Source organism: Corvus hawaiiensis, chromosome 2 (assembly GCF_020740725.1).
Source record: "Corvus hawaiiensis isolate bCorHaw1 chromosome 2, bCorHaw1.pri.cur, whole genome shotgun sequence".
In the NCBI taxonomy this organism is placed as follows: Eukaryota; Metazoa; Chordata; class Aves; order Passeriformes; family Corvidae; genus Corvus; species Corvus hawaiiensis.
The window spans coordinates 5243667-5267248 of record NC_063214.1 but is presented as its reverse complement, the minus strand read 5'-3'; the positions used below and the strand labels follow the sequence as shown (position 1 = coordinate 5267248).

General features: G+C 42.9%; 1 protein-coding gene and 1 long non-coding RNA gene across 2 annotated transcripts in view; one reads left to right on the top strand and one right to left on the bottom strand.

Annotated features, from left to right (window-relative positions):
- PTGFRN (prostaglandin F2 receptor inhibitor) overlaps positions 1-23582 on the bottom strand; it is a 67020-nt gene that overhangs the window by 37173 nt on the left and 6265 nt on the right. Inside the window, exon 2 of the mRNA XM_048294370.1 lies at positions 132-497. Coding sequence (XP_048150327.1) covers positions 132-497 — 366 coding nt within the window. The remainder of the gene's footprint in view (positions 1-131; positions 498-23582) is intronic.
- Positions 437-18398, top strand: LOC125321469. Its single transcript, XR_007201550.1, has 3 exons — positions 437-516; positions 3319-3329; positions 18389-18398. It is a non-coding gene; the product is annotated as an uncharacterized LOC125321469 (long non-coding RNA).

Genomic DNA, 23582 nt, shown 5'->3' with positions numbered 1-23582 from the left:
AGAGGAATGAGAAGAAGAAAACAAATAAAAATCATAATGATCATAAACAACAGAAAGTCAACATTCTTAAGGGTACATCTATAATCATTATCAAAAACAAATTTAAAGCACACCTCACTCTTCAGAAATACCTTTCACTTGGACCTCTGCATCATAATTTCCCTGAACGGTGGCATCAGTGCTGGGCGTGGAACATTTGTATCTCCCTTGGTCAGCTGGCTGGATGTTCCTAATCACAAGTTCCACAGCATCGTTGCTGCTCCGTCTCAGTTTGATATCCCCGCGGCCCACGCGTTTTTGGTACTCCTCAGAGGTGAAGGTAGAATCCCAGGTACTCACTATCCGCACGAAGTCAGTCTCCCGGGAGAACTCCCAGTCAAAGTTCTGCTCACTGGGTCCATCATAGTCACTAACGCTGCAAGGGATCGCCACCTCCGTGCCCACCACTCGAATGAGGGGACCTTTGGGCACTCTCACAATGCGCCCTCTGCAGAAAGCTGGGCAGGAGAATGAAGAGTAACACACAGTTAAGGACAGGCTTCAACCAGGAAAGTAACAAGAATTAAACATGCCAAGGTTGGGCATTCCACTCTGCAGAAAGCAAGAACTAGTAAGAGCAGTATTTCCCATTAACATTTAATCTCACTGAATTAGGAGCCCCTAAACACACCATTTTTAGTGTGGGCAATCTTTGTTTCACTGCTTATATAATACCACATGAGGTAACAAAATACTGACTGAGAGAAAATTGTAAAGAGATAAAAAAAAAGAAAAGAGAATTAGCCATAGATCCAATGGATAACAGTTTCTCTACTACAAGGCAAGTGCTATGTAAGATGCTTAAAAAAACATTAATAAGTGGTTTTCATTACTACAATGAGGGCATAATCTAATCAGGAATTTTTATAAGACTTCTGCTGATACCATTAGAGAGTCTGAAGTATGAAATTAATTCTCCCCTAGATTGAGGGCCATGAGAATTTTAAGACAAGGTTCTCCAAAAACGAGTATAGTCACAGCTGCCCTGAAGGGTCATGGCTTCTCTCACATAGGTGAGATTCCTTGCCCTCCGAATTGATTTAAAAGGAAGAGCTGATTATAACAGACACAGTTTGCTTGAGTGGATTTCTGCAACCACACCTGTTTCTAGCACACATTTCATCTTCGGTGAAGGCCCAGAACACCTGGGAGCATGGCAGAGCAGGCTCCCTCAAAAGCAGAGGAACACACAGTGCTCAGACTGTGTTTTCTGGGACCGTCTCACCAGAAGGATAGAGGGACAGCAGCAGTTCTCTGCAGAAGGCTGGCAAAGCAGTATGTTATGCTCCAGGCAAAAGTGTGAACCACTTAAACAAGCCAGAGGACCTGGCAAAGACACAGCAAGAGACTTTTCTGGTTGATTTGGCTCTTGTAGTCCAGAGAATAACCCCAGCAGCTGCACATGGATTTTGGCAGGTCCTTACTTCTCCAAAGAGCAAACTGCTTTGATTCATAACTCCAACCAGAGAAATGTCTTCAGAGTACTACCTAAACTCAGCCTCCAGACATAAACAGCTTACTGCATCCCACCACTTCCATATCCATAGCAAAATATTTTAACGGCCAGGTAGAACAGAAGCCAGAACACTGAAAGACCGATCTTCATACAACCAAGTAGATGTCTAACAACACCAAAAGCAGCTGGACCAAAAGGCTGATCTGAGATACCACAGAGGAAAAGCCAAAGTTAAACAAACAACCCCCCAACACACAAAGTACAGCAACCCACATTGGATACAGTTCACCAAGTTCAGTGGGAAAGCCACCAGCTAGTGACATGAACACCAATATATTCTCTGACCCTTCCCCTCCCATCACTCTGCGCATCTTCTTCCTGTAGATTAGGACCTCGCTTGCTGGCTTAGGCCATGCCAATAGGTATCCAAGTGTGGGCAAAGGAGTCTTGTGCACAGAAACCCCCCACTGGGGAACCTGCTATAAAGCACAGCTTGTCCCGGCCAGAGAGGTGTGGAGAAGGATGTGTTAAAGAATAAGATTTCTGTGGGCATTTAAAAGCTACAAAGGCAGCTAAAAAGCTACACTGAGCAAAACTGCAAGAGAAAAAGTGTATTTTTATTTGCAGTTACAGTTCAGCAAGCAGATGAACCAAGGACTGACGCTGCCTTTACCTCCCCAGTTCAGAACTCCTAACATGCTCTTTACTTTGCAGTCTGTTCACGTGTACAGGCTCAGTCATAATAGTCCAATTTCCTCATTGCCATGACCTTCTGTATTCAACATTAGTACTTCATTAAACTTATTTGTAATGCAAACTGGGGTTAATCTCTTACCCCTTCTATCCCTCCCAGAAGACTGCTATTATATACCTGATCAAGTGATTGACTAGGCCTAATAAGGAAGCTGGACTTTTCTGCACCATTCACACGTGCATTGGAGAGGAAAACCTCCACTGTCAATGTATTGTTTCCACAGCCAGATGTCTTCAAGGACACATCTCCAAACCCAAGCACCACGCTAAAATCATAAAATCATCCATACAGAAAAACAGTCAACAAAAAGTAAAGCAAGCTACAGGGCTCTGATATACTTCCTCAGTAAATCTTAAGTTGCGTTCAATCCTTCAACTTATCCTCTTACCGAAAGCAGTAACAGCAGCAGGTAAGCTTTAAAGCCTGACAGTCAAACCAGCTTCCAGCAAACCACTGTGAGAAGTCAGCTCAGGATTCTGACTGAAGGCCCTCTTCAAACACTGACATCTCTCTAGAAAATACTCTCTGGTGACACTAAAACAAGCAGACAACACTGTTCTGCCTGTGTCTTCAGCTGCAGACCCACATATCGTGCACCGCACTAATCCAATCTAGAGGTGACAAAGGCATGACTAATGTGGCAAGGGCTGCACATTTGTGTTTGAGATTAGCACCGACAGCTCAGTTTCTCTTCTTCCAAGGTCACTAAAGACCCTTTGACACCAAATGAAGGTAGGGGGTGATTAGCACCTTCCTACAAAAAGGCAAGCCAAAGGAAAAGACAGGAGCACAGGGAGTCCTCACCAGATCTGTAAAGCCATGATTATCCCCCTCCCTCCAGCACAGTCCCACAAGCAATTCCTGCTTAACCCAAGGCTGGAAGGAAGGCAGTGGAATAGGCTGCAGAAGAGAAGAGGGACGAGTTGTAACAGAATTTTGTACTTTCCAAACAATAACATTTGTTACTGCAAAGATAAATCAGGATTCTGGTACAGCAGGAGCAGAGGCAACATCACCAAGTAAGAGGTGAGAACTTCCTGCAGAGCAGCTGCTGTGCCCTCCGCACAAGTGAGGAGGAGCGTGCACAGGGCAGACACTCCAAGGGTGAGCTGCATTTCTAAGTGACCCAGCAGGCTGTGAATTCAAGGTTCTGCCTTCGGTCCTGCAGCAAGAATATCCCTAGAGACTAAACAAGGTGTTATGTTCTTTGCTGTGCATTAGGGATTAACATTTCATGTAACTGTGGCATAAGTAGCTACAGACACAGTGCTACGGACACTGATCTTGGCAAAAGGTGAGCTCCATATTATTCTGGCAAATAAGTGAGGAGCTTTTACAAATATTTTATTCTTACAGAGCCTTGTGTAACTTGCATACACTCCCTCACCTTCCCAGAGCAGTCATGATACAAGAGCCTAAAACTCTGTAAATTTGTTGGAAACATTTATTTTTCATGACAGCCAATATATTTCACTGTTAATATAAGGTGACAGGTTCTTAATGAATTCATCTGAATCCCATTTAACTATAGAAACAGATGGAGGAGGACAAAACAATGTAAACACTAGTGACAGAAAACAAAAGAACTTTGACAATTCTGCATTTTTCAGCATCACTGACCTCACCAAAGATGGGTATTCAGTAAGAACTCAATAACTGGATCTGAGTTCGTGTTGGACATCAAACTTTCCCAAGCACAAGGTTAACTGCCTAAATACAAAACTTTATTTTCACTGAGTTACCAGACCACCAGATGAAATTGCAAGGATCCGTTTTCCAAAACAAAAGGAAATTGAGCCCCTCTAAGGAGGACAGCACACAAACACACAAGGCCTCCTTGGGCTCATTAGACAGGTGACGGCACTAGCAGGCAACACTGGTCCTTTTGCAGGGCTGGGCCAGAAACACACAAATGTAAGACAACCACAGAGCCCTAGTGGGTACTTGTCAAGCACTTGATTAGAGGATTCTCCCATGGAAATGCATTAAATACTCCACCAGAAACAGGGACACAGCATGGCTCGAGGTAGAATAATAATAAACTGGGGTCTGCCGTATTAGTAAAACAGAGGCAAGACAGCTCAGACATAGCCAAGGCAGCTTTGGGCTATTACTTTTTCCCTAGCAGTGGTTCATAAATTTGTCCCACCACCCAGGTGCACCATCTCATTGCTGGCATTAAATTAAATCCTTCCAAAAAGGAGAACAAGGAAAGCAGATGATTGAATAGATAGACTGTGAAGTCAATCCGAGTGCATTAAATAGCAACCTGTCATTTTCAGGACAACCGAGAAAACAAGGCAGAAAAATAGTCCAGGATCAACAGAACAGGTAGTCTGCTGAAACTCTCAACAAGCTACAAAACTCCTCAAGGAAAGGGCTGGTTATGGATTTCCCCTTGCATTAGGGACATGTGGAAAGTCTTCTAGGAGCTTCATTTCCATATACATTTTGCATCTGTGTATCACTTATGAAAGAACAAGATGAAAAGTAACCTGTGGAGTCATCCACGAGGCGGAGACGGTATTACTGTTGCAAAGAACACACTTGTGCTTCAGCACTCTCTCACAAGGTGCTTCCCCCAGCCTGCACCAGACAGCTCTATCTAATAAGAAAACGTGCTCTTGTAGCAGCCCAGAGAAGGAGGTCGCCTCCACATCCGCCAGCCAAAGGAAAATGCAATCTGACATGCAGTAGGAAGCCAATTAAAGTCAAAAAAGTAAGAGCTAACGAATGAGTAAATTGGCTCAGACTAAGCACTCGAGCCTCTGCATCAGAAAGACTTAGAACACACAGTCCAGCTCCTCAACCAAGGCAGTCACAGGAGACACAGCGACAACTTTGCTGACGCCTTTCATCTCAAAAGAGCTTTCCGAACAAAAGGTTGTTTCATTTGCCAACTAAACATTACCATGTCTGGGGAGGAAATACCCAGCAGCCCTTTCAAATTCACAACAGTTTATGACAGGAAAAAAAATACTGCAGCCAGCTTTGCAAACGGCAGTAACGATCCTCCCTCCATCCCTCCCTGGACTCCTCCTTTTACTTCCAGTCAAGGCAGCCCTTGCTGCAGTACTGTGGGAGTGGGCTGAGCAGGGGCAACCCTTCTTGTGCCACGTGGAGTATGAGCAATGGATCCCCCACCATTAAAGCTGTGCACTCTGCCTCCTATCTCTAGCAAAATCCTAAACCTCTCACTCCAGTACTGAACTCCTTAACTGCAGTGTTTGCGACGCATGAAGCCATTTTCCAAACTGAAGAAAAAAAATTATTTTGCCTGGTTTTTTTTTTTTTTTAGCCCACCAGAGTCACGTCCACTCAAATACTCTTCCTCTCTTTTCAAAACAGAAATTATCAGGCTCCTGCTGGGAAGCATTCAGCAACTTTCCCTGGTGAGCAGGCAGGTGAAGCGACAGGAAGCATGCCAAACATTCACAGGCTCTCCTCTTGGGAAGGAGAGCCAAAGCATATCAGCACAGGAGATTACAATCCTTATCTCCAATCTGCCCCTCTTCCCCTTGCCTCTCCTCCCAGCTTCAATTATAATCAGGCAGCTACACATCAAGAATGTCATCAGTGACTATCTGGGAGAGAAAGAACAAGTTATACCAAACACACCTAAAATGTTTGAAAACCTTTCAATACTGTTAAGGCAGTAATTTCTTTAACATATAAATAACATGATTTTCCTAGAAGAGGCACATTTAAACAAACATTTTACCTTGGTATTTCTTCCACTTTTTAAACGCAGTCAATTAAATTTTCTACACTACACTGGAAAGTCTGAGAGGAAAAGTCAGAGATTAAGCAGAAAAGGGAAGTTCTTGAAGTACCAGAAAGGCAGCTAACTATCAAGATTTCCATTAGTCTCAAAAAGAAAAGTAAAAACCAAAATGAAATAAGTGAGATCCCTTTACCATTCCTGCTTAACACATGACATCATCATATCCTTCTTTCCAGTGTAGACAAACACACAGCAGGGATTGGGATGTATGCTAAATAAAGTGGTAGGCTATTCCTATTCTTTCCAAATTACAAAATTCAGATCGCCCTAATCAGCAGAAGCAACCCAGACCTTACAACCAGCCAGCCTGCACAGGGAAGGAACTAGGTGCTCCTTTAAAATAAACCAAATTTGATTCTTAATGTCAAAGCTGTAATCACCACACTAGCCTGGGATCATCTGAGGCACGCAGAAGGGCTCCCTCCATACCTTGCAAGAAAACAGTCGTGTTACACCTCCCTGGCTGCAATACTCCCTTACCTAAAAAAAGTCTGATAGATTTTTATGGCTTGAAAAATCTGCAGCTATCATCTGAAGATATCAGAGAAGAGCAAATGAAAGAGTCCGTGAGACAGACATTTACATTGTTCTTTCCCAAGCGGCTAGGATTCTTTTTTTAGATAATGTAGAGCTCTTATCAAAAGGAATTAGCCTGGGTGTAATTGCTTAAAACCCATTATCTCTATCAGGATGAAGAAACGCATACTGCATCTTAAGTGGAGCCTCAGAAAGGCTATCTGGATTGCAAGGCTGCTGGATTGCTCTAATCCCCATACCATCTGAGATCTCAGAAAAGCCACATTTCCAGCACAGGGTGAAAAAGCAAGTACCTTCCCAGCTGAACTCCCTCTATACCATGTGGACAAACATTCATGTGAAAGCATGTGAATGTTAATTTTGCAGCACAGGAACAACCTGCTGTCTTCACCACTCACCCCTCTCACCCACTGCCAGCAAGAAGTGGGATTTCAAAAGCACCTAAACAAACCACGAGGCTTTCACTAGGACACAGTTCTCAGTTATCACAGAACCGCAGAATGGTTTGGGCTGGAATGGACTTCTAAAGATCATCTCGTTCCAACACCCTGCCATGGGCAGGGGCAGCTTGCACTAGACCAAGTTCCTAGAAGTTTCAGCCCACCTGACCTTGAACACTTCAAATGATGGGGCATCCACAGCTTTTCTGGGCAACCTGCTCCAGTGTCTTTCCACCCTCATCAAACAGAATTTCTTTTTAATATCCAATCTAAACCTGCCCTCTTTCAGTTTAAAGCCACTATCCCTTGCCCTAGCACCACTGGTCCAAACAGAAAAAACAAACAAACAAACAACAACAAAAAAAAAACACCTAGCAGGCAAAGATAATACCAAAGATGACGTTTTAGATTCTCTGGATGTCAAACAATTCCATCACATATAATCTCTATTCCCTTTCCCTATCACTGACTGACAGTTAAAGATAAAAGGCTCTATCTAAGAACTACTTTTGACAAGTCTCTAAAATGCATCTGGGAGCAAAAAAGAAAGGGGATGGGAAAAAACCCCCATGAAATGCAGGAATGAACATGTCACTTCTTCCTGGGTCTTACCTGACAAACCTGTCCCTACTAATGGCCTTCATTTACTGTCCTCCAAATAGTCTCAGAGATATCCATTTTTATCCTACTCTGACAGAGCAGCCCATTTAGGTTACCTGGTGACATCTGACCCAAAAAGTCCAGGTGGACTGCAAGTGGTATTTAGACTGCCACACAAGACAGGTGATTTTCTGTTGCTCTTCCTCAGAAGCAATTTGTGTTGCAGAGGAGAAGTTCAATATGTTACATTCTAAGGAAAACAGGTGACAAAGCAGTAAAGCCCACAAGTCAAGGCTTGAGAGCGTAGTTGGAAACCAGGCTGCAAGTATTTCCAGAAATGCTGCATCTACAATACCTTCACATTTCCTTCAGTGGGGAGGAAGGACACAGGTTAAAAAACACCTACTACTAATGCCAACTTGAGCAAGAGCAGTATTTTTAAAAAGTCCCCAAACTGGAATATACAGAATTAAAATCAGTACTGTTCTGCAACATCATTAACTTGCACTTATCTCTTATCTTAAATCTTTCCCAAAGCAGTTGGAACCAAGCAGAGCAGTCCAAATCCATTTGTTCTATACTGCAACTTCCTCTGGGCAGAGACAAACCATTTTCTTTGCTCTGTGTGGAATGCACCACACCACTAGGATTAAACTGAACTTTTTGGGGATAAACAATTGGAATAGATAATTTCTAAATCTGCATCTACATTAAATAAAAATCGTATACTGAGTGAAAATCCAAGATAAAAAATCCTAGAAAGATAATATTAAAATACTAAAAGCTACTAGTTTTTTTACCAGCAGGTCTTTAAAGAGGACATAGCATGTAGCAGAGCTGATAAAGCTGGAAAGCTAAGAAAAAGCATTTTGTCAAAAGACTTTTTTAAAAGATGTATGAATAGCAATATCCATGTGTTTCACAAATCTGTAATTTGTATAATATATATGTATTTTAAAAAGGAAATCTGGAAACACTCCCTCCTCTCCCGAAAATAATTTCCACTATCATCACCCCTTTTTCCTCCCAAAGCAGAAAGCATTGATTTTTACTAGTGTGAAGTAATAATTTGTTTTCCAACTTATCTTTAATGTTAGGTAATACACAAAAAAACCTTTTAAAAATGCTAACAAAAAAAGGGCTGAAACCAACAGAAAGTCTTTTACTCTTCATTGACAATTACACTAAAACCAAAAAGTAAAGCAAGAAAAAGCACAAGCAGCTGTTTGGAGGTTTTGGGGGGGGCCAGTTTTCTTGGGTGATCATTCTGCCTTGCTTTTAGGTGTGAGCTTTTTTATTTGGTGTTTGGGATGGGGGGCAGGCTGCAGGAGGTTTTTGTTGTTGGTTTTTTATGTTCTTTACCTGCTTAAATTTGGTGGCACTTGTCCACTGCAATGTTACTCAACACCCCACTCGTAACAGACAAGATCCTGTCTAAAGCCAAGTTAAATCTAAAGGGGATTGGAAAACGAAATTTAAAAAGCCAAATACTTTCATAATCTAGATATTAGTAATCTTAACCTCCACTTCTCCAAGAATTATTTTGGGGTTCACTTCAAATCTCCACGCACTCATTTCCTAACAAGCATTTCACAGGATGAGCAAAGACATCCCGGAGGCTTCAGCAAATGCAGCAACAGAGGCCCATCACAGAAGTCAGCAGCCACAACGCCAAATGACACAACACACACACACTTGGGCTCTCAAACTCTCCAGCTGGGATCCTGAAGGGCAGCTTCCCTCTGCCCGCATCTGCTGTTGTGAGAGATTATGGAAGGAGGTGGCTGGGCAGCCAGGCTGCTGGAACTGCTGAACAAGGCAGCATATGGCACTGGCCCACCTTGGCTCCACGCTTGACAACTGATTTGCAGCCACAGAAACCAGTGGGGGGATGGAGCTCAGTGTTTTAGAGCAATCCTTTTCGCCCGTAATGTAATTTTCTAACGCTCTCATCTTCACTGTAAATAATCTCCAAGCAAGCAGCCACATTAAAAATGCCAACAGCAGATGCACAGAGAACGGGTGTTATGGCATGGAAACGAGTGCCTGTGCCTTGTCGGCACATGTAGGTAAGCGCAGCAGCACAGCTACTGCCAGGTCTTTTTGCAGCAGATCTACTTGGACAGACTAACCAACTAGACCAAATTGGAAAACCAGGAACAGTTAGGAACAGATAACAGGCATTCCTGGTTTCAGGCTTAGTGCTCACTGCATCCCACTGTTTCTTTACATAAAGGTGAGCACAAAGATATGTACAGCCAGGCAGAGAGGACATAAGCTAACACAGTCACCTAACTTGTGCTCTAGCAACTGGTGCCCCCAGAGGACTTCACCTGGGCACCTACACAACCACCATATCCATACTGATGTCTGAAACCTGGAAAACTGGAGGCTGGTGTTTTCCAAGCCCTGCTCTCGAAGCCCATAGATCCAATTAGAGCCAAAAGCCAATTTCAGGTCATGCAGAGCAACAGCGTTTAGTATGTTAATCTCTGTGGAGCCTGCACGGTGTTTTTCTCCTGGATGACCAGGAACTGCACGCATGCGTGCACAGAGAGAGTATGATTTAAGAGACATCAGGGCTCTTCCTCCTTTAAGACAAGATTTACATAACTAATTCTGTAATTGAGAACAGGACTGCAAGGTATTTACAGTACTTGATGCTGCTGAGCTTTCATTATTTGCTGTGGGAGAGACAATGAGACTCTCTTGCCCCAGAAAAGATAGGTAGTCTCATCTGTAGCATAAAAAAAAAAAAAAAAAAGGAGACTGAATTACCCATTTCAGGAAGAAATATTTTCCATTACAGAATCATTTCTTACTTCCAAAGCAGGGGGTCAGTGGGGGCAAGAGAAGAAAAGAGGTCTGGATAAGAAAAAAGATGAGAGGTCAGGGACATAAAACAACACCTAGAAGGCACACAGGGATTCCAGTCAAGGTCTCTGTGCAACCCCCCCACAGACAGTTAAATAAAATTACCCCCAGATGGGTCTGCAAAACAGCTGGCTTTGAAAACAGGCATGCCACAGCACTCTTCATTATTTGAAAGGGACAAATACCAACACAAGACAGTTCTGGAAACACAGGGAAAAGCCTCACAAACAACATTCAAATCAATATGGCTAGTTTCATTAACACTCCTGAAAATTTAGAATAAAGTTTTAGGTCAGTGGAAAGAATTCAAGATGGACTCCTTATTTCCTTCACTAATATTTGGGAAGAAAAAAAAAAATCCCCATCACCAAGAAAATTAAGACTAGGACAACAGTCTACTTTAGCACTGGTACAGTCTAAAAAGAGAAAAGGCTGTAGAGGGCAGCTGGTGCTAAGCCCCCAAAAATCACATTCTGCATGTTTGGGGCATTGCAACACACCAAAGATCCAAGACACCTGAAGCACAGCAGATATGCTCCTAAAGTGACACTTCTGGTTCAGTTACGTCCAAAGGAATACTAACTGCACACTCAGATGGCTTCCCAGTAAAAAGCAAAGTGCAGAAACTGGGACAATGAGGAGATTCACCTCAGAAATACAGCCAAAACAGTAATGAAGATGCAACCTGTGTGCTCTTAAAGGACTGTTCACATTTGAAGCTCAGTGTGGAAATGGAAACTCTTCCCTAAATCACAAATGTGAGCTAAAGCCATGAACTAAAGCCAGGATTTGAAATCCACCCACACTTCACAGCATCACTTATGCCTGCTCAACAAATTTAACAGCCAAAATTTCCAAAAAAGCATGCAAGAGTCAAAAATTTCCTGGCATTCAGTGCCTCCAAGAGCTTGAAGGCAAATTAGCTGTGTAATTAGCTGTCTGTGGCCCTGAATCCTACCTCTAGAAAGCTGTTCTCACATGTGAAAGGAAACAGTATTGTATGCTGCTGCTGTTTAATTTCCTGGAAGATTAATTTTACTGGACAGAAGAAGAGATTTTCTGGAACAGGTGGGCAGGTATGTGCATGTGGGCAACAAAAAAGAGATTCAGAAACCAGCAAAGCACTGAGCAAGCACCTGGTGAAATTCCACTCCCAATTACCCAATCCTGGAGAAAAACAAACACTTCTACTTGTGACTTCTAGAGCAAGCAAAAAAAAAAAAAAAAGAGAGGAAGAAAGAAGAAGCACTCTGCTCTTGTGTGACCAAAGTTAGCTAGTTCTAGAAAGGAAAAGGTTCAATTACCAAAAATGCCTGAGCATTAACCTTCTGGGGAACCAAGTCTCCTTGGTAAAGTTCCAGGCTCACAGTCCCAAGCCTTCCATCGCCTCTGAAAACCTTGCCCTGTATTCATTGCAGGTATTTTGTTACATCCAGTAGCAGAATAGCAAGGCTCATCAATTCAGCACCTGGCCGAAGAAGACCAGCAGTCTTTTCACATTCCCCATCACAAATTTAAAGTCCTTTCTCCCTTTAGATTATATGCCAGCAAGTTATCACTGTTATCTGCTTTGATTAAACTCGCAGCATTTGCCGCAGTACCTACTCTGGCCTCTACAATCAGTCCTGAACTGCTACACACAGGAACACATAGCACTACAGATTGTCACACACGTTCAAGCTTCCAGGAAGAATGTGATGCGATTAGACATGAGAAAACCCACATGTAGCCACTTAATAAAGGACTATCACAGCACAGTACCACTTGGAGTCCTAGCAAAGTTTGGGGTTCAGTCTTTAGCTACCCATTTTCATTTAAGCATGCCCAAATACACATTTTAAAATGCTTCCTGTTATATTAAGGAATGTATGTCCTAGGTAGATACTTTGCTGCTGTCATTGGCATGCTATGCATTGAACAGTCAACATCAGAGGTGATGAAAGGGAAAGTTAACACACAAAGATCAGCTAATAGGTGCCAACACCCAGGACATTTCAGAAACCAACTTCAGAGGTGGCCAAATGCAACACCCATGAGCCAGCAAACACCTGGAGGAATTAGCCATGGTTAAGCACGTTAAGGCCAGGTTGGATGGAGCTCTGAGCAACCACAGTGGAAAGTGTCCCTCTCCATGGCAGGAGGGTTTGGAACTAGATGACCTTTAAGGTCCCTTCCAACCCAAACCATCCTATGATTCTGTGAGGATACCATCTGTAACTTAGGAAGCTTCCAAGCTACATATGATGAGATGATACATGAGGATAGTAATAGGCTGTGTTCACTCTTCGTTAGGTTTCCACTCGTGGGCACTGTCAGAGGCAAGACCTGAGGCTGAATACGTCCTTCCCCTCTCTTCCACAGCCTCAGGAAGGAGGAGCTTGGAGGCACTACCCTTTTACCACTGCTGCTCCTCAGTGGTGCCCAGGCTGGTTACTAGGCTGGGCCCAGCAGTGAGAACAGAGACAAAAAAAGGAATGAAAGAACACAGAATTTTCAAGTAACTCCAAAATCAGAAGCGAGGGAATCCTTTTGAGCATGAAACAAGAGTGAAAGGCGGGTAGAGAACCAACATGACATTAAAATAGCAGGAGGAGGAGAATACGATTTTTGAAAGACACCCAGAGGGAAAATGCTTAATTGTTTCTTTTCTGCTCCAGTCTCCATGCAGAACTATTCTAGGTTACACTATTTAATAAGACAACCTACGCACAAAATAAGTAGCTGTTAATATTTGGGTGAAACTTGGGATATGCTGAAATTATTCGGTAACTAACACTTATAATCAGCTTACATTGAAACAGACAGCAGATTGCAGGCACCCCGGGCATCCTCACGTTTGCTGCGTCGGAAAGAACAGTTATGTCCCACAGCACATTGCTCAGCAGAACAAAAGACTCTGCATCCCAATGGACAGCACACCAGCCATCTTGTGGATCCTGCACTGGTGCACGTATGCAGCACAACAACTGCAGACAACACCTCAAGTACACGTTGCAGAAGCAACAGTGCACTGCAGACTAAGCCTCAGAAGTCTCCAGCAACCCCTGTGTTGATGCAAACAAAATTTTAGTATCAGTTGAAATTATGTCTAGTGCAAACGCGGTGGCTGTCTAACACCATGAGAATGGGACTGGAAAGTACACCACCAATTTAGAAAGCCAAGGGTGCTAAAATTCACCTGGAGAGCTGTAGATGGATTTGGCCACAAACACTAGAATTAGCAGCCCACGCTTCTAAAGCATGAGAGAAAAGCCTCAGTAGCAGCTTTTAAGTACCTTTGGGATTTCTAGTGAACAGGTGTCTCCCTGAATTATCCCCTTCACTTGAGGGCAAACAGCCCTTGGGTAACAAAGGATGTACTCACTGCACAGAGAGCCAATGTTCCCCAGAGGTACTTCTCACTGGGCCCAGAAAGCCAAAGCATGAAACACTCCCGTCCAACGAGCAGAGCAAGCCCTGATCCCTGTGCCAGAAGACATCCTGGAAGCCATGCCAAGGCAAAGAGACCTGTTCACCAGCCTTAGCACTAGAGACCACATGAACTGACACATCCCTCCAAATGCAAGCACAAAACACAGACCCATACGTAAGGAAACAGAAAGAAATCAGAAATGTGACATATATTTGTACCATACCAACCTAAACCAAGGAGGTGTTCATTTGGCACCTAAGCCCTTAACTCAGGCTGTAAAAAAATGAACTGAAAGCCTGATCTCACAAGCATTAACAAAAAAACCCAAAAAACCCAAACCAACAAACAAACAAAAAACCAAATAAAAAGATAAGCAAGTAAGAGATTGAACTCTGTGCAGCACCAAGCAGTTCTCCTTGCTCACATACTTCATGATAACATCTGAAAAGATAGCATTGTTTAAGAAGCCAGTGCTATATCTAAGCCCCCTTGGGCAAAAGAAAAGGAGTTATGCCTTCATTAATGCTGAGAAAGAAGCACAGTATACATGTACTCAGACTTCTCAATGGATGGTTTAAAAATAAAGTATCTTCCTCCCAGGTCTACACCTAGCCCTGTCCAATGTCAGCAATACCTAACAATAAGACTGACAAGCCTTTCATAAATAAATACAACAAAACTGTTTATTTCCCTTTTAATTTCTTCACTGTTCATAAATTCACACTTTAAAGCTTCTAAGTACTACTTATACACCCTGCTCAATTTTTATTTTACTACACCACATAACCAACTGGGTTTCTCTCTTGCTGGAATGGCAGTCATAAGTCATGTTAACAGCACCACTATCCTATAGAAAATTTGTTTATTATTAGAGAGCAATCAGTATTACTACTGTTACAAGAAAATAACAAAGTACCTAAAAGGAGCTCCTGCTGCTCGTGAAGATCTACATAGAAGGTACTCACTGAATTTTCAGGGCTCTAGTTAGCTATACAGCTTTCATCTCACCTCCTGCCTCCTCACTTAATTTTTCAGGAAAAAAGAACAGGTCTTTAGAGATTAATATGCTGAAAAGCATTTCCCAGGAGCTTAAACCTGTTCAAATCCACACCACCAAATTATGACGTTTGAAAGAATTCAAGCAGAAGAGCACCCGCCTTAATGCAATGCAAGAGCAGCCTACAAATGCCTCCACTGTTTGTAGTTTTATAGCCTAAGCCTACCAGGAGTGAAAATGCAGGGCACAAAGCACACAACTAGATCATGTTTTGCCTTTCCCCAGACAAAACAGAGATTATTTCAAGATCTTTATTCCTTTCACAAGGAATAAGCAAGCCTTGGACAAGGGATTGCTAGGAAGTTTTAAAGTGCAGAAGTCCATTCTGTCCCTAAATGGAAAAGCAGCACTCTTTGCCTTTATTGTAAAAGGATATCCTCTTTACCAAAGAGAATTGTGTTTAAAAAAAAACAAAAAAAAAAAAACAAAAAAACCCCCCAGCTTAATATTTGAGTAATTATCTTCCCTGGGCAGTTCTAAGGTATTTATATTTCTGCCTACCCTGTTCACATCACTTCACTTTCATCTCTTAGCAGTTCAATGCAAGAAATTCACTACCTGTCCATCACCTACAATTGCTCAGTACAATCAGTGAGTTCTCCCAGAATTCTCCGAGATCCTATTGAAAAAATCTCTCTACTGATGAAAAGAACCATCTTCATTAATCCACCTGGCAGATGTATTCTTCCCTTCTAATCATTATGTGAGTTTACAAATCTAACAAAGCAGTACTCACATCACATTATTCAGATTACAAAGCCTCTGGGAAAAGAAGGCTGTTGGGCATGGTGCTGTAAATCATCAAAACCACTTCTTACTCCTAGCTGATACTCACTTTAAGAAAAGGTATGTACACAGCTGACTGCTAGGAAAGAGTCACAGGCATGGTCAGTCAGCTGGTTATCACTGAAACAAACACTGGTTAAGCAGAAGAACTCAATAATCAGAACCCTGTTTTCTGCAGGAAGGATTCATATTTATACAGGGCAGCTCAAACTTTGAGTGAAACCCACCCAGAGTATTGTAAGCCAAGGCTGTAAGTTATCTGCAGAGAGCCTGAAACAACAGCAGAGGCAAAAGCTGCATCCTTGAATGTCAACACTAGAAGCCAGTAACAAATTTAACATCTCTATTGTGGACTGTTTCAGGATTTATGTATTTTTATGGAAATGCACAACAGTTGGATATTCAACTGCAGTTATCACAGTCAGACGAAGTCCATGAGGCAGTACTGGGGTTACAAGAAACATTCTGCATGAAAAGCTTAAAATAAGGCTCCCTAGTTTCTGCCAGCAAAGAGAAGAAAACAGACTTTCTCAATCTAATTTCACAAGCTCCTGCTAAGCCTGGATGTCACACAGTTAAATGTTTGTCCCTATTTCATCCTTAAATGCCAGAAATACCAAAGGACAAGGAAAAAAACATTCACAGAATCGCAGAGTATCCCAAGTTGGAAGGGACACATGAGGATCACCAAGTCCAACTCCTGGCCCTGCGCAGGACACCCCACGAGTCACACCATGTGCCTGAGAACATTGTTCAAACGCTTCTTGAACTCTGTCAGGCTTGGTGTTGTGACCATGTCCCTCAGGAGCCTGTTCAGTGCCCAGTCACCCTCTGGGTGAAAAACATTTTCCTAATATCCAAGCTAAACCCCCCCGACAACTTCAGGCCAATCCCTTGGGTCCTGTCCCTGGTCACCAGAGCGAAGAGATCAGTGTCTGCCCCTCCTCTTCCCCTCACAAGGAAGCTGTAACTGCAACGAGGTTCCCCCTCAGTCTCCTCTTCTCCAGGCTGAACAGAACAAGTGACTTCAGCTATCCTTGTATGGCTTCCCCACCAGTCCCTTCACCATCTTCATAGCCCTAATGCCAATTAGTTTCTATCTCAACATAAAAAATTTCTGTAACAATCAGAGGTAGCTGATGCTAAGGAGGGGGAATCCAGAAATGGACAGCGGAATTTCTATACGACCCCCACCAAAAATTCAAAGAACGTTCTGCCAACTATTTCATTTTTAGAGCTCGCTCAGTTTTAAACTCCAGTTTTATTATTACTTGGGACTTGTGACAGGAGCTTCCATGCAATACATAATTCAGCATTCATGTGGCAAAAATCATCAGAATTACAACAAGTCACAGAATAACTGTGTAACAGAGTAGCAGTATTTATGTAACCACAGTAATAAAAGGCAATATTCTTTAGATAGCTTTCATCAGACCCGCTGTTACAGTAAGAAGAGATGGCATACATGTCCTTTTTCTGAAACAGAAACAATAAGAAACTTCTGTAAAGTTTCACAAGCACCAAGATCCTATTGAAAAAACCTCTCTACTGTTACACCTTTGCTATCATTCTGCCTCAATGAGCTCAAACACAGCTCAGCTCATGCCCTACAGCCTCTTATAGTTCTGCCCATCACAAGTGTACACTCCAGTGCTTCTACTCACAGTGACTTTCCTGCAGAACACAACACCCCAAGATGACCTGACAAAATCCTTGCTGGCCTTCACACTCCTGATGCTGCAAAGAAGACTATTTAGGTAGAAGTGGATTCAAATGGAAGAAAAAAAGGCAGGCAAAAGATGACTTCATGCACAGAAACAGATGTTCAGAAAGAGGGCAAGAGAGAGATTCTACTCTCCTAAGAATGCCAACAATATATACCACCAGATGAGCAGAATTCTGTCCAAGTGCTATTCAGGTTTCCCAGCAGGTATTCACTGCCCTTCACCTACTTCAATACAAAGCACACGTGCCATCTTTTCCACAGAAAAGCAGAACCTCCTCAGTACAGGCAGGCTAGCTAGGAGACAGTCTCAGGCTCCCGTGGCAGAGGCTGCTGAAGCAGACCCACAGGTCCCCTGAAGCTGCCACCAACCCTCCAAGCCACACTCAGTGCATGAACCGGGCATCTCTAAGAAATGCCACAGCAGAACAAGAACACTGGCAAGCCACACTTGCTCATCTTCAGAGAGTGTCCAAGCCCAGCCTGACTTAGCCAGACACACCACTGCCTCTGAGGAACTACTGAATATCTGTTTGAAACATGGTAAATGTAACAGGAACAGATTTATATCAAATTACAAGGGAAGGGTACATGCAACTGCCTGTGAGGAATTTAAAGATCTTGCAAAGACACAGAAACAGTCATCAGACCATTTCCTGTCATCATCTGGTGACATACATCCAGGACAACACAGAGGTCTTAAAGGTGGGGCATTAATTACCACGGGTTAAAGATCCCCTTGGCTCTAAACACTGAGAACAACTGTCACTGCATGAGCCTTTCAAGTCTCTAATGCATGTAAAACCAGCAATTGCTGGGGGAGTGCAGAAGGAAGTGGGGATGTGAACTAGTACCAAGAAGCATTCAAGTAACTTTGCAGATCGAAGTTCTTCACTCATCCATGCAAACAAAACAGTCAAAACCAGCGCAGACAGGGCTGTCCCTCCTTGTCCATGTGTCAGCCACAGCCAACACACACCTGGCTGTTTTGGATCAGAAACTGGGTTCCCAGCTCACTCAGGAGCCAACCTCAGTTGCAGAGTTTTATTTCCAAGAAACATCTGTGTACTGATGACAGTCACCTGACCAAAGCCCTGTTTTGGACTGCAGTCAAGATCCCACAGCAACAAGGCAACCCTGACACTGGAGGATTAGTGCTGAGCCCAGACTGCATTCATGTGAGAGCAGAACTCACGCTGGACTGGGGCCAAACCCACATATGCAAAGCGTGTTGTCACCCCCATGCACCAATACCAGAAGTGCAACCAAAAAAAAAAAGAAAATACAGAAGGAGAAGAGAGCCAGCACATCACTTTGATGACAAATGCATGTTCCATCAAAGTCTGGGTAAGGGGACTCATTTCCTATTCTGGGTAGGAATTGTTAAAGCAAGGAAAGGACCCACCTTACAAGTTTGAGCTCTGCATCCACCTGTAGGTTACTGCCCTTGCCCAGATGCACAAAGAGGTTTAAGTGTCTCTCTACAGCATCAGACAGGGAGAAAAACCTCTCTATATACATACAAACTGTGAGCTGATGGCTCACATCAAGAGGAGGGCCAGTGAAAAATGCTTCAAAGTACTTTTAACAGCTACTTTCTAAGTAGTTTTGGCCTATCTCTGCTGATCCTTAAAGGTTTATAAAGCAAAGTATGGAACAGGCACACGCCCTGTGGCCTCTGGTCCTAAGCAGGAACAAGGGTACCATGAGAAGTCTCGTTTGTTCTTCGGCTATTTCGGAAGGACATCCCCACCCAGTAGCTCTATTCACAGCGCTGCAGCCTCCCCCTCAACCCTCCTTTTCAGAATTAAAAGGCAGACACCAGCAACAACTCAAATGCCACAGCATACCCTGCAGCCACATGCATCGCACTTCAGTCCTCGTTTTAAACTCTGCAGGAGTCTACAATTAGATATTCCATTTACCTGCCAGTGGTGAGCAGAAAACTTTGCCTAGAAAACTATGGTATTTCAAGATTCAACTGCAGAGCTTTGAGAAACCTGCAGTTTTTTACCAAGGCTGTTTTGTGGTGGTAACTGCCCCAGCACCACCATCTCATGCAGACATACAATTAACTAATTCTTCCATTTTAAAACAAGCTATTCACCCACTTTCCTTTCTCTGTGGAAAGCATGCCCTGCTCCAGTTTTCTCTTCTCCCTTTCCTTCTCCCACTTTTAATTTCAAGCAACAGCCATACTTCTGTGCCCAGACCCCTGGGTATACATATGCTATTTTCTCAACTTTTTTTTTTTTAATAGATAAAGCCACAGACCTAGGGATGTCATCAGCTTTGCAATTATTGACAGGTGCCTATCAATACAGTTGCCAGCAGACAGGGCTCAGTCAATAGCTTTAGTGACCATTCAATCCTGTTTTGGGGTAAGACAGGGAAGACCCAGCCTCGTGTTACTTCCCACCTCCAATGAGTTGTCATGCTCTTTATTTTCTCACTGATGAGGCCACTTAAGGCTCCAAGCACTTAAGCCCTGCATGCCAAAAGGTACAGCATGCCTTGTCCAGAACCAAATCCTGAGATCAAACAGAAACAAGGCTGATGAGATACACTTCTTACTCTGCATTTATTTAAACCTCCCTATGAACTGGATGTGAACAGGAACACTGCACATACCCCATGAAGGCTCTTTACACAGAGCTGGGCTTCTGAAGAACATAACACTTCTTTTGGGGGAAGGTGGATGTTATCTGGGTAAATATTACGGGATGGTGCTCTGAAAACACAAAACAGTCTGTGGCAAAGGAAAATACATCACTTCTCCCACCCTCTAGTACTTGGAAGAGGATTAGAGTGCAGACAGAAAGACTAACACCTCACTGCTTATTCGAACAGTTTCCATTAACAAATAATTGCCTATTTTCACCTCAGTATTACTGGCTGCATTCAAGCACAAATACATGCACTGATTATACATGTGTTTCTGAGGGGGAAAAAGGGTATTGAAACTTAAATTACCATTCACAAATCAAGCAAACTCTGAATTTTTGCTCAAAATGAGTATGTTTGGTACCCTGAAAATCTAGGAAGCATCCTCTATTAGTTCAGCATCTGTTTCATATTTAGAAGCTATTCTTTGCAAATGCAGGGGTCACACTGCTTTTAAAGCAGCCTCTGCCAATTCTCTTTTGCGGGGCATATTTAATAGCGAATTCCACTGCCACAGGATCCACTGTGCAATAACGAAGGGTAGCGTGTCAATAGATAAAACTGCACACATCAATAAGGAGCTGGCAGAGGTCCCCGCGGATGCCTCTCTTGCAACAATCATTTTAATGCCTGTAGGAGAACAATGCATTACAGCCTGCTCAGAGATTCCCCACAGCCACACTGCATCAAAGGCCGATGAAACACGACGCTAAATCTCTGCACTTGGAGCCAGCAGTGGAACATGCACGGAAACAAAGTCCTTTACATTGGCAATTATTCTTTTTAAGACTGGCAAACCTACGCGGAGCCAGCTTTTGTCGGAACTGGACTCTTGCTAACCAACACGACCCCCCAGCAATGGTTCCACCAAACTCTTTTTAAAGGCTACTGATATGGCAAGAAGAAAGTGACTCAAAGAGCATGAAAGCACGCAAATTGCAGTCGTGAAGCAAGCACTGAGCAGCACAGTTAAACCACGTCTTTAAGAAAGGCAGAAAGGCAAGTCCAGACTAATCAAGCCTGTTAAACAGAAAGAGTGGAATAAGAGCAGCTACAACAGCAGGAGTTGTTTTACAGCCAGTGTGAAGTAAAGAATGGTGATGGATATCTGGGAAAAAACCCTGAGAGAAGAACTGAAGCCAGAGAACAAAAGTTAAAAGCAACACAAAGTTTACATTGATTTTTTTTTCCAAACTACATTTAAGAAAGATGATATATATACTTTGTGTGCTACAAGCAGCAGACTCTCACAGCAGCTCTGATCAGTGATCCACACAGACCAGTACATCACTCCAGCACTGGCCAATTTGGCAAAAGGAGAGAAAAAAAGAACAGAAGGGGGGAAGAAAAAAAAAAAAAAAGGACTTCACACACACTTTCAGAAGTCTGAAACTGGAATTAAAAGGAGTGTTCTGTTTCTCCACCCCCAGCTGCAGTTGTAATCCTTTGACACCTTACAAGCAATGACAGAATGCTTTCTCTAGGGACCTGAGACTAATTCCCTATTAAGCTTTTACAAACTGACGCTTTTCCAAGTCTTATAATGTGGCCAAATTTGGACATTTTCCTAAGAACAGCAAAAGCCACATTCTTGATGCAGAGTTAACACTTCAGCCAAATTTCCAGTTCTTGTTCTAAACCATGGTTGTGCTAGAACTTCTAAACTTGGCAGCTGAGATTATTATTGGTTCAAGAGTGACAAGGAAGAAATTACTAGAACCTGCAAGAATCAAAAAAGAAAAAAAAATTCCCCCTGCTGCCTCCCCAAGTGTAACTACCGGAAGTACTGCAGCTCTTTAAGGAAAGAGGTAGTTGAGGGGAGCAGTATTTTCTGGGGGAAAAAAAAGCCAACCTGTGGGAGACATCCAGCCCAGAAAATTTCAGCATGAATGCCTGAAGCCTTGCAGAATAATAAACAATTTAAGAGATGGCACTCATAACAAACAGTAACAAGCAGATATGCTACAGGCATTGCTGCCAGCCCTGGTTATTGGCAGCTGTGACAGATTGCCTGGGAGCTCCAGTCTTTAATTAATTCTCATTCCTGAAGTTCACAAGTCAATTAATTCTAAAAACCACCCTCAGATTCTTTTCTAAAGGAAATCCTGTCCAGGATTCTCTGCCTTTCTTACCTCTTCTTCCCATAGCTCAGCTAACAGTTCAGATCCTTTAGAGCATCCACGCAAATTCCATCTGGCCGTGGAGATTATCACCAGTCAAATACTTCGGCTTGCTTCAGCAATTCTTCATATTTCTGCAGCAGTATTTTGCCACTGCTGCCTATAACAGACAGTGTTCCCCAGGCTGCTTCTTCAGCCCCTCTTTCCCCACAACTTGCCTCCTCCAGGGTAATGAAAATGAGCACCAACTGCAGCACTCCAGTGCCAGTTTCAAGCAGTCCCCACGGCCATTACATCGACTCAAGTCTACAAGCACTACCACATTGCTTTGTAACTTTTCCAAGACTCAACAAAGGCATTTGGCAAAATAGGCTCTACCTTCTACCTAGCTCACTTTAAACTCGGTAGTCAAAGCTGGTAACAGTTTCCACTGGTAACCGAGCTTTGAAACCACTTTCAACTCTGGAAGGCACAAAAAAAAAAAAAAAACCCAAAAAAAAAAAAACCATCCTTTTTTCTGTCTCAGACTTCATTGAGAAGGAAACAGTTATGCTTTACAGTTATAAAAGCTTACATGTAAATGAATAAGCCAGTTTCTGATATGAAATTCAAAAAACCTAAGAAACTTTAAGTTCCTTAATTTCTGTCTTGCTTCTTACCCTATTTTACATATGCTGATTATCTGGAAAGACATTATTCAAGACTTTTGGCACCTTAGCAGCTATTTGCCAGTTTATCCAAAAGCAGTTTGGTCTGAAACTGACTTTATACCTTTGCCCCTTGAAAAACACAAGGTGTATTAAAAGTTTCTCATTATTTTTAAAGCCTCTTCTCAGTAGATATTCAAGTCTTCTTATTCAAAGATAATTGAAATTTTAGGGTCTACAGAGAATCAACTGATTAAAAAAAAAAAACCAAAAAGGAAAACCTGAGAACCATTGATACAAGTATATAGATACTGTCGGTGACTGAATGACGGACCCAGACCGGCAGGGAATCCGAATCGTTTATTCAAAGCAGGGAGTTGCTTTTATACACTTCTCTAAGGCACAGCACTTCCTTCTATGGCGTGACCTATCCTATGTTGCCACAGCAGCAATGCACTTCCTAAATGTCCTTCGATGGGGTGGTCACTCATTCTTCACCCGTCCCTCAGCTCCAGGCAGGCTCCTCTCCATAGGGGTCTGCCCTGTGACACCTCTTCCCCCAGAGTCCAGTGGAGACAAGCCTCTCTGTGTGCCACCATGCGCTCCTTTGTACTGCCATGTGCCTCTGCAGGCAGGTTTTACAGCTCACAACCCAACTCCACCTTATAATTCCCCTAATTCCCCCTTTT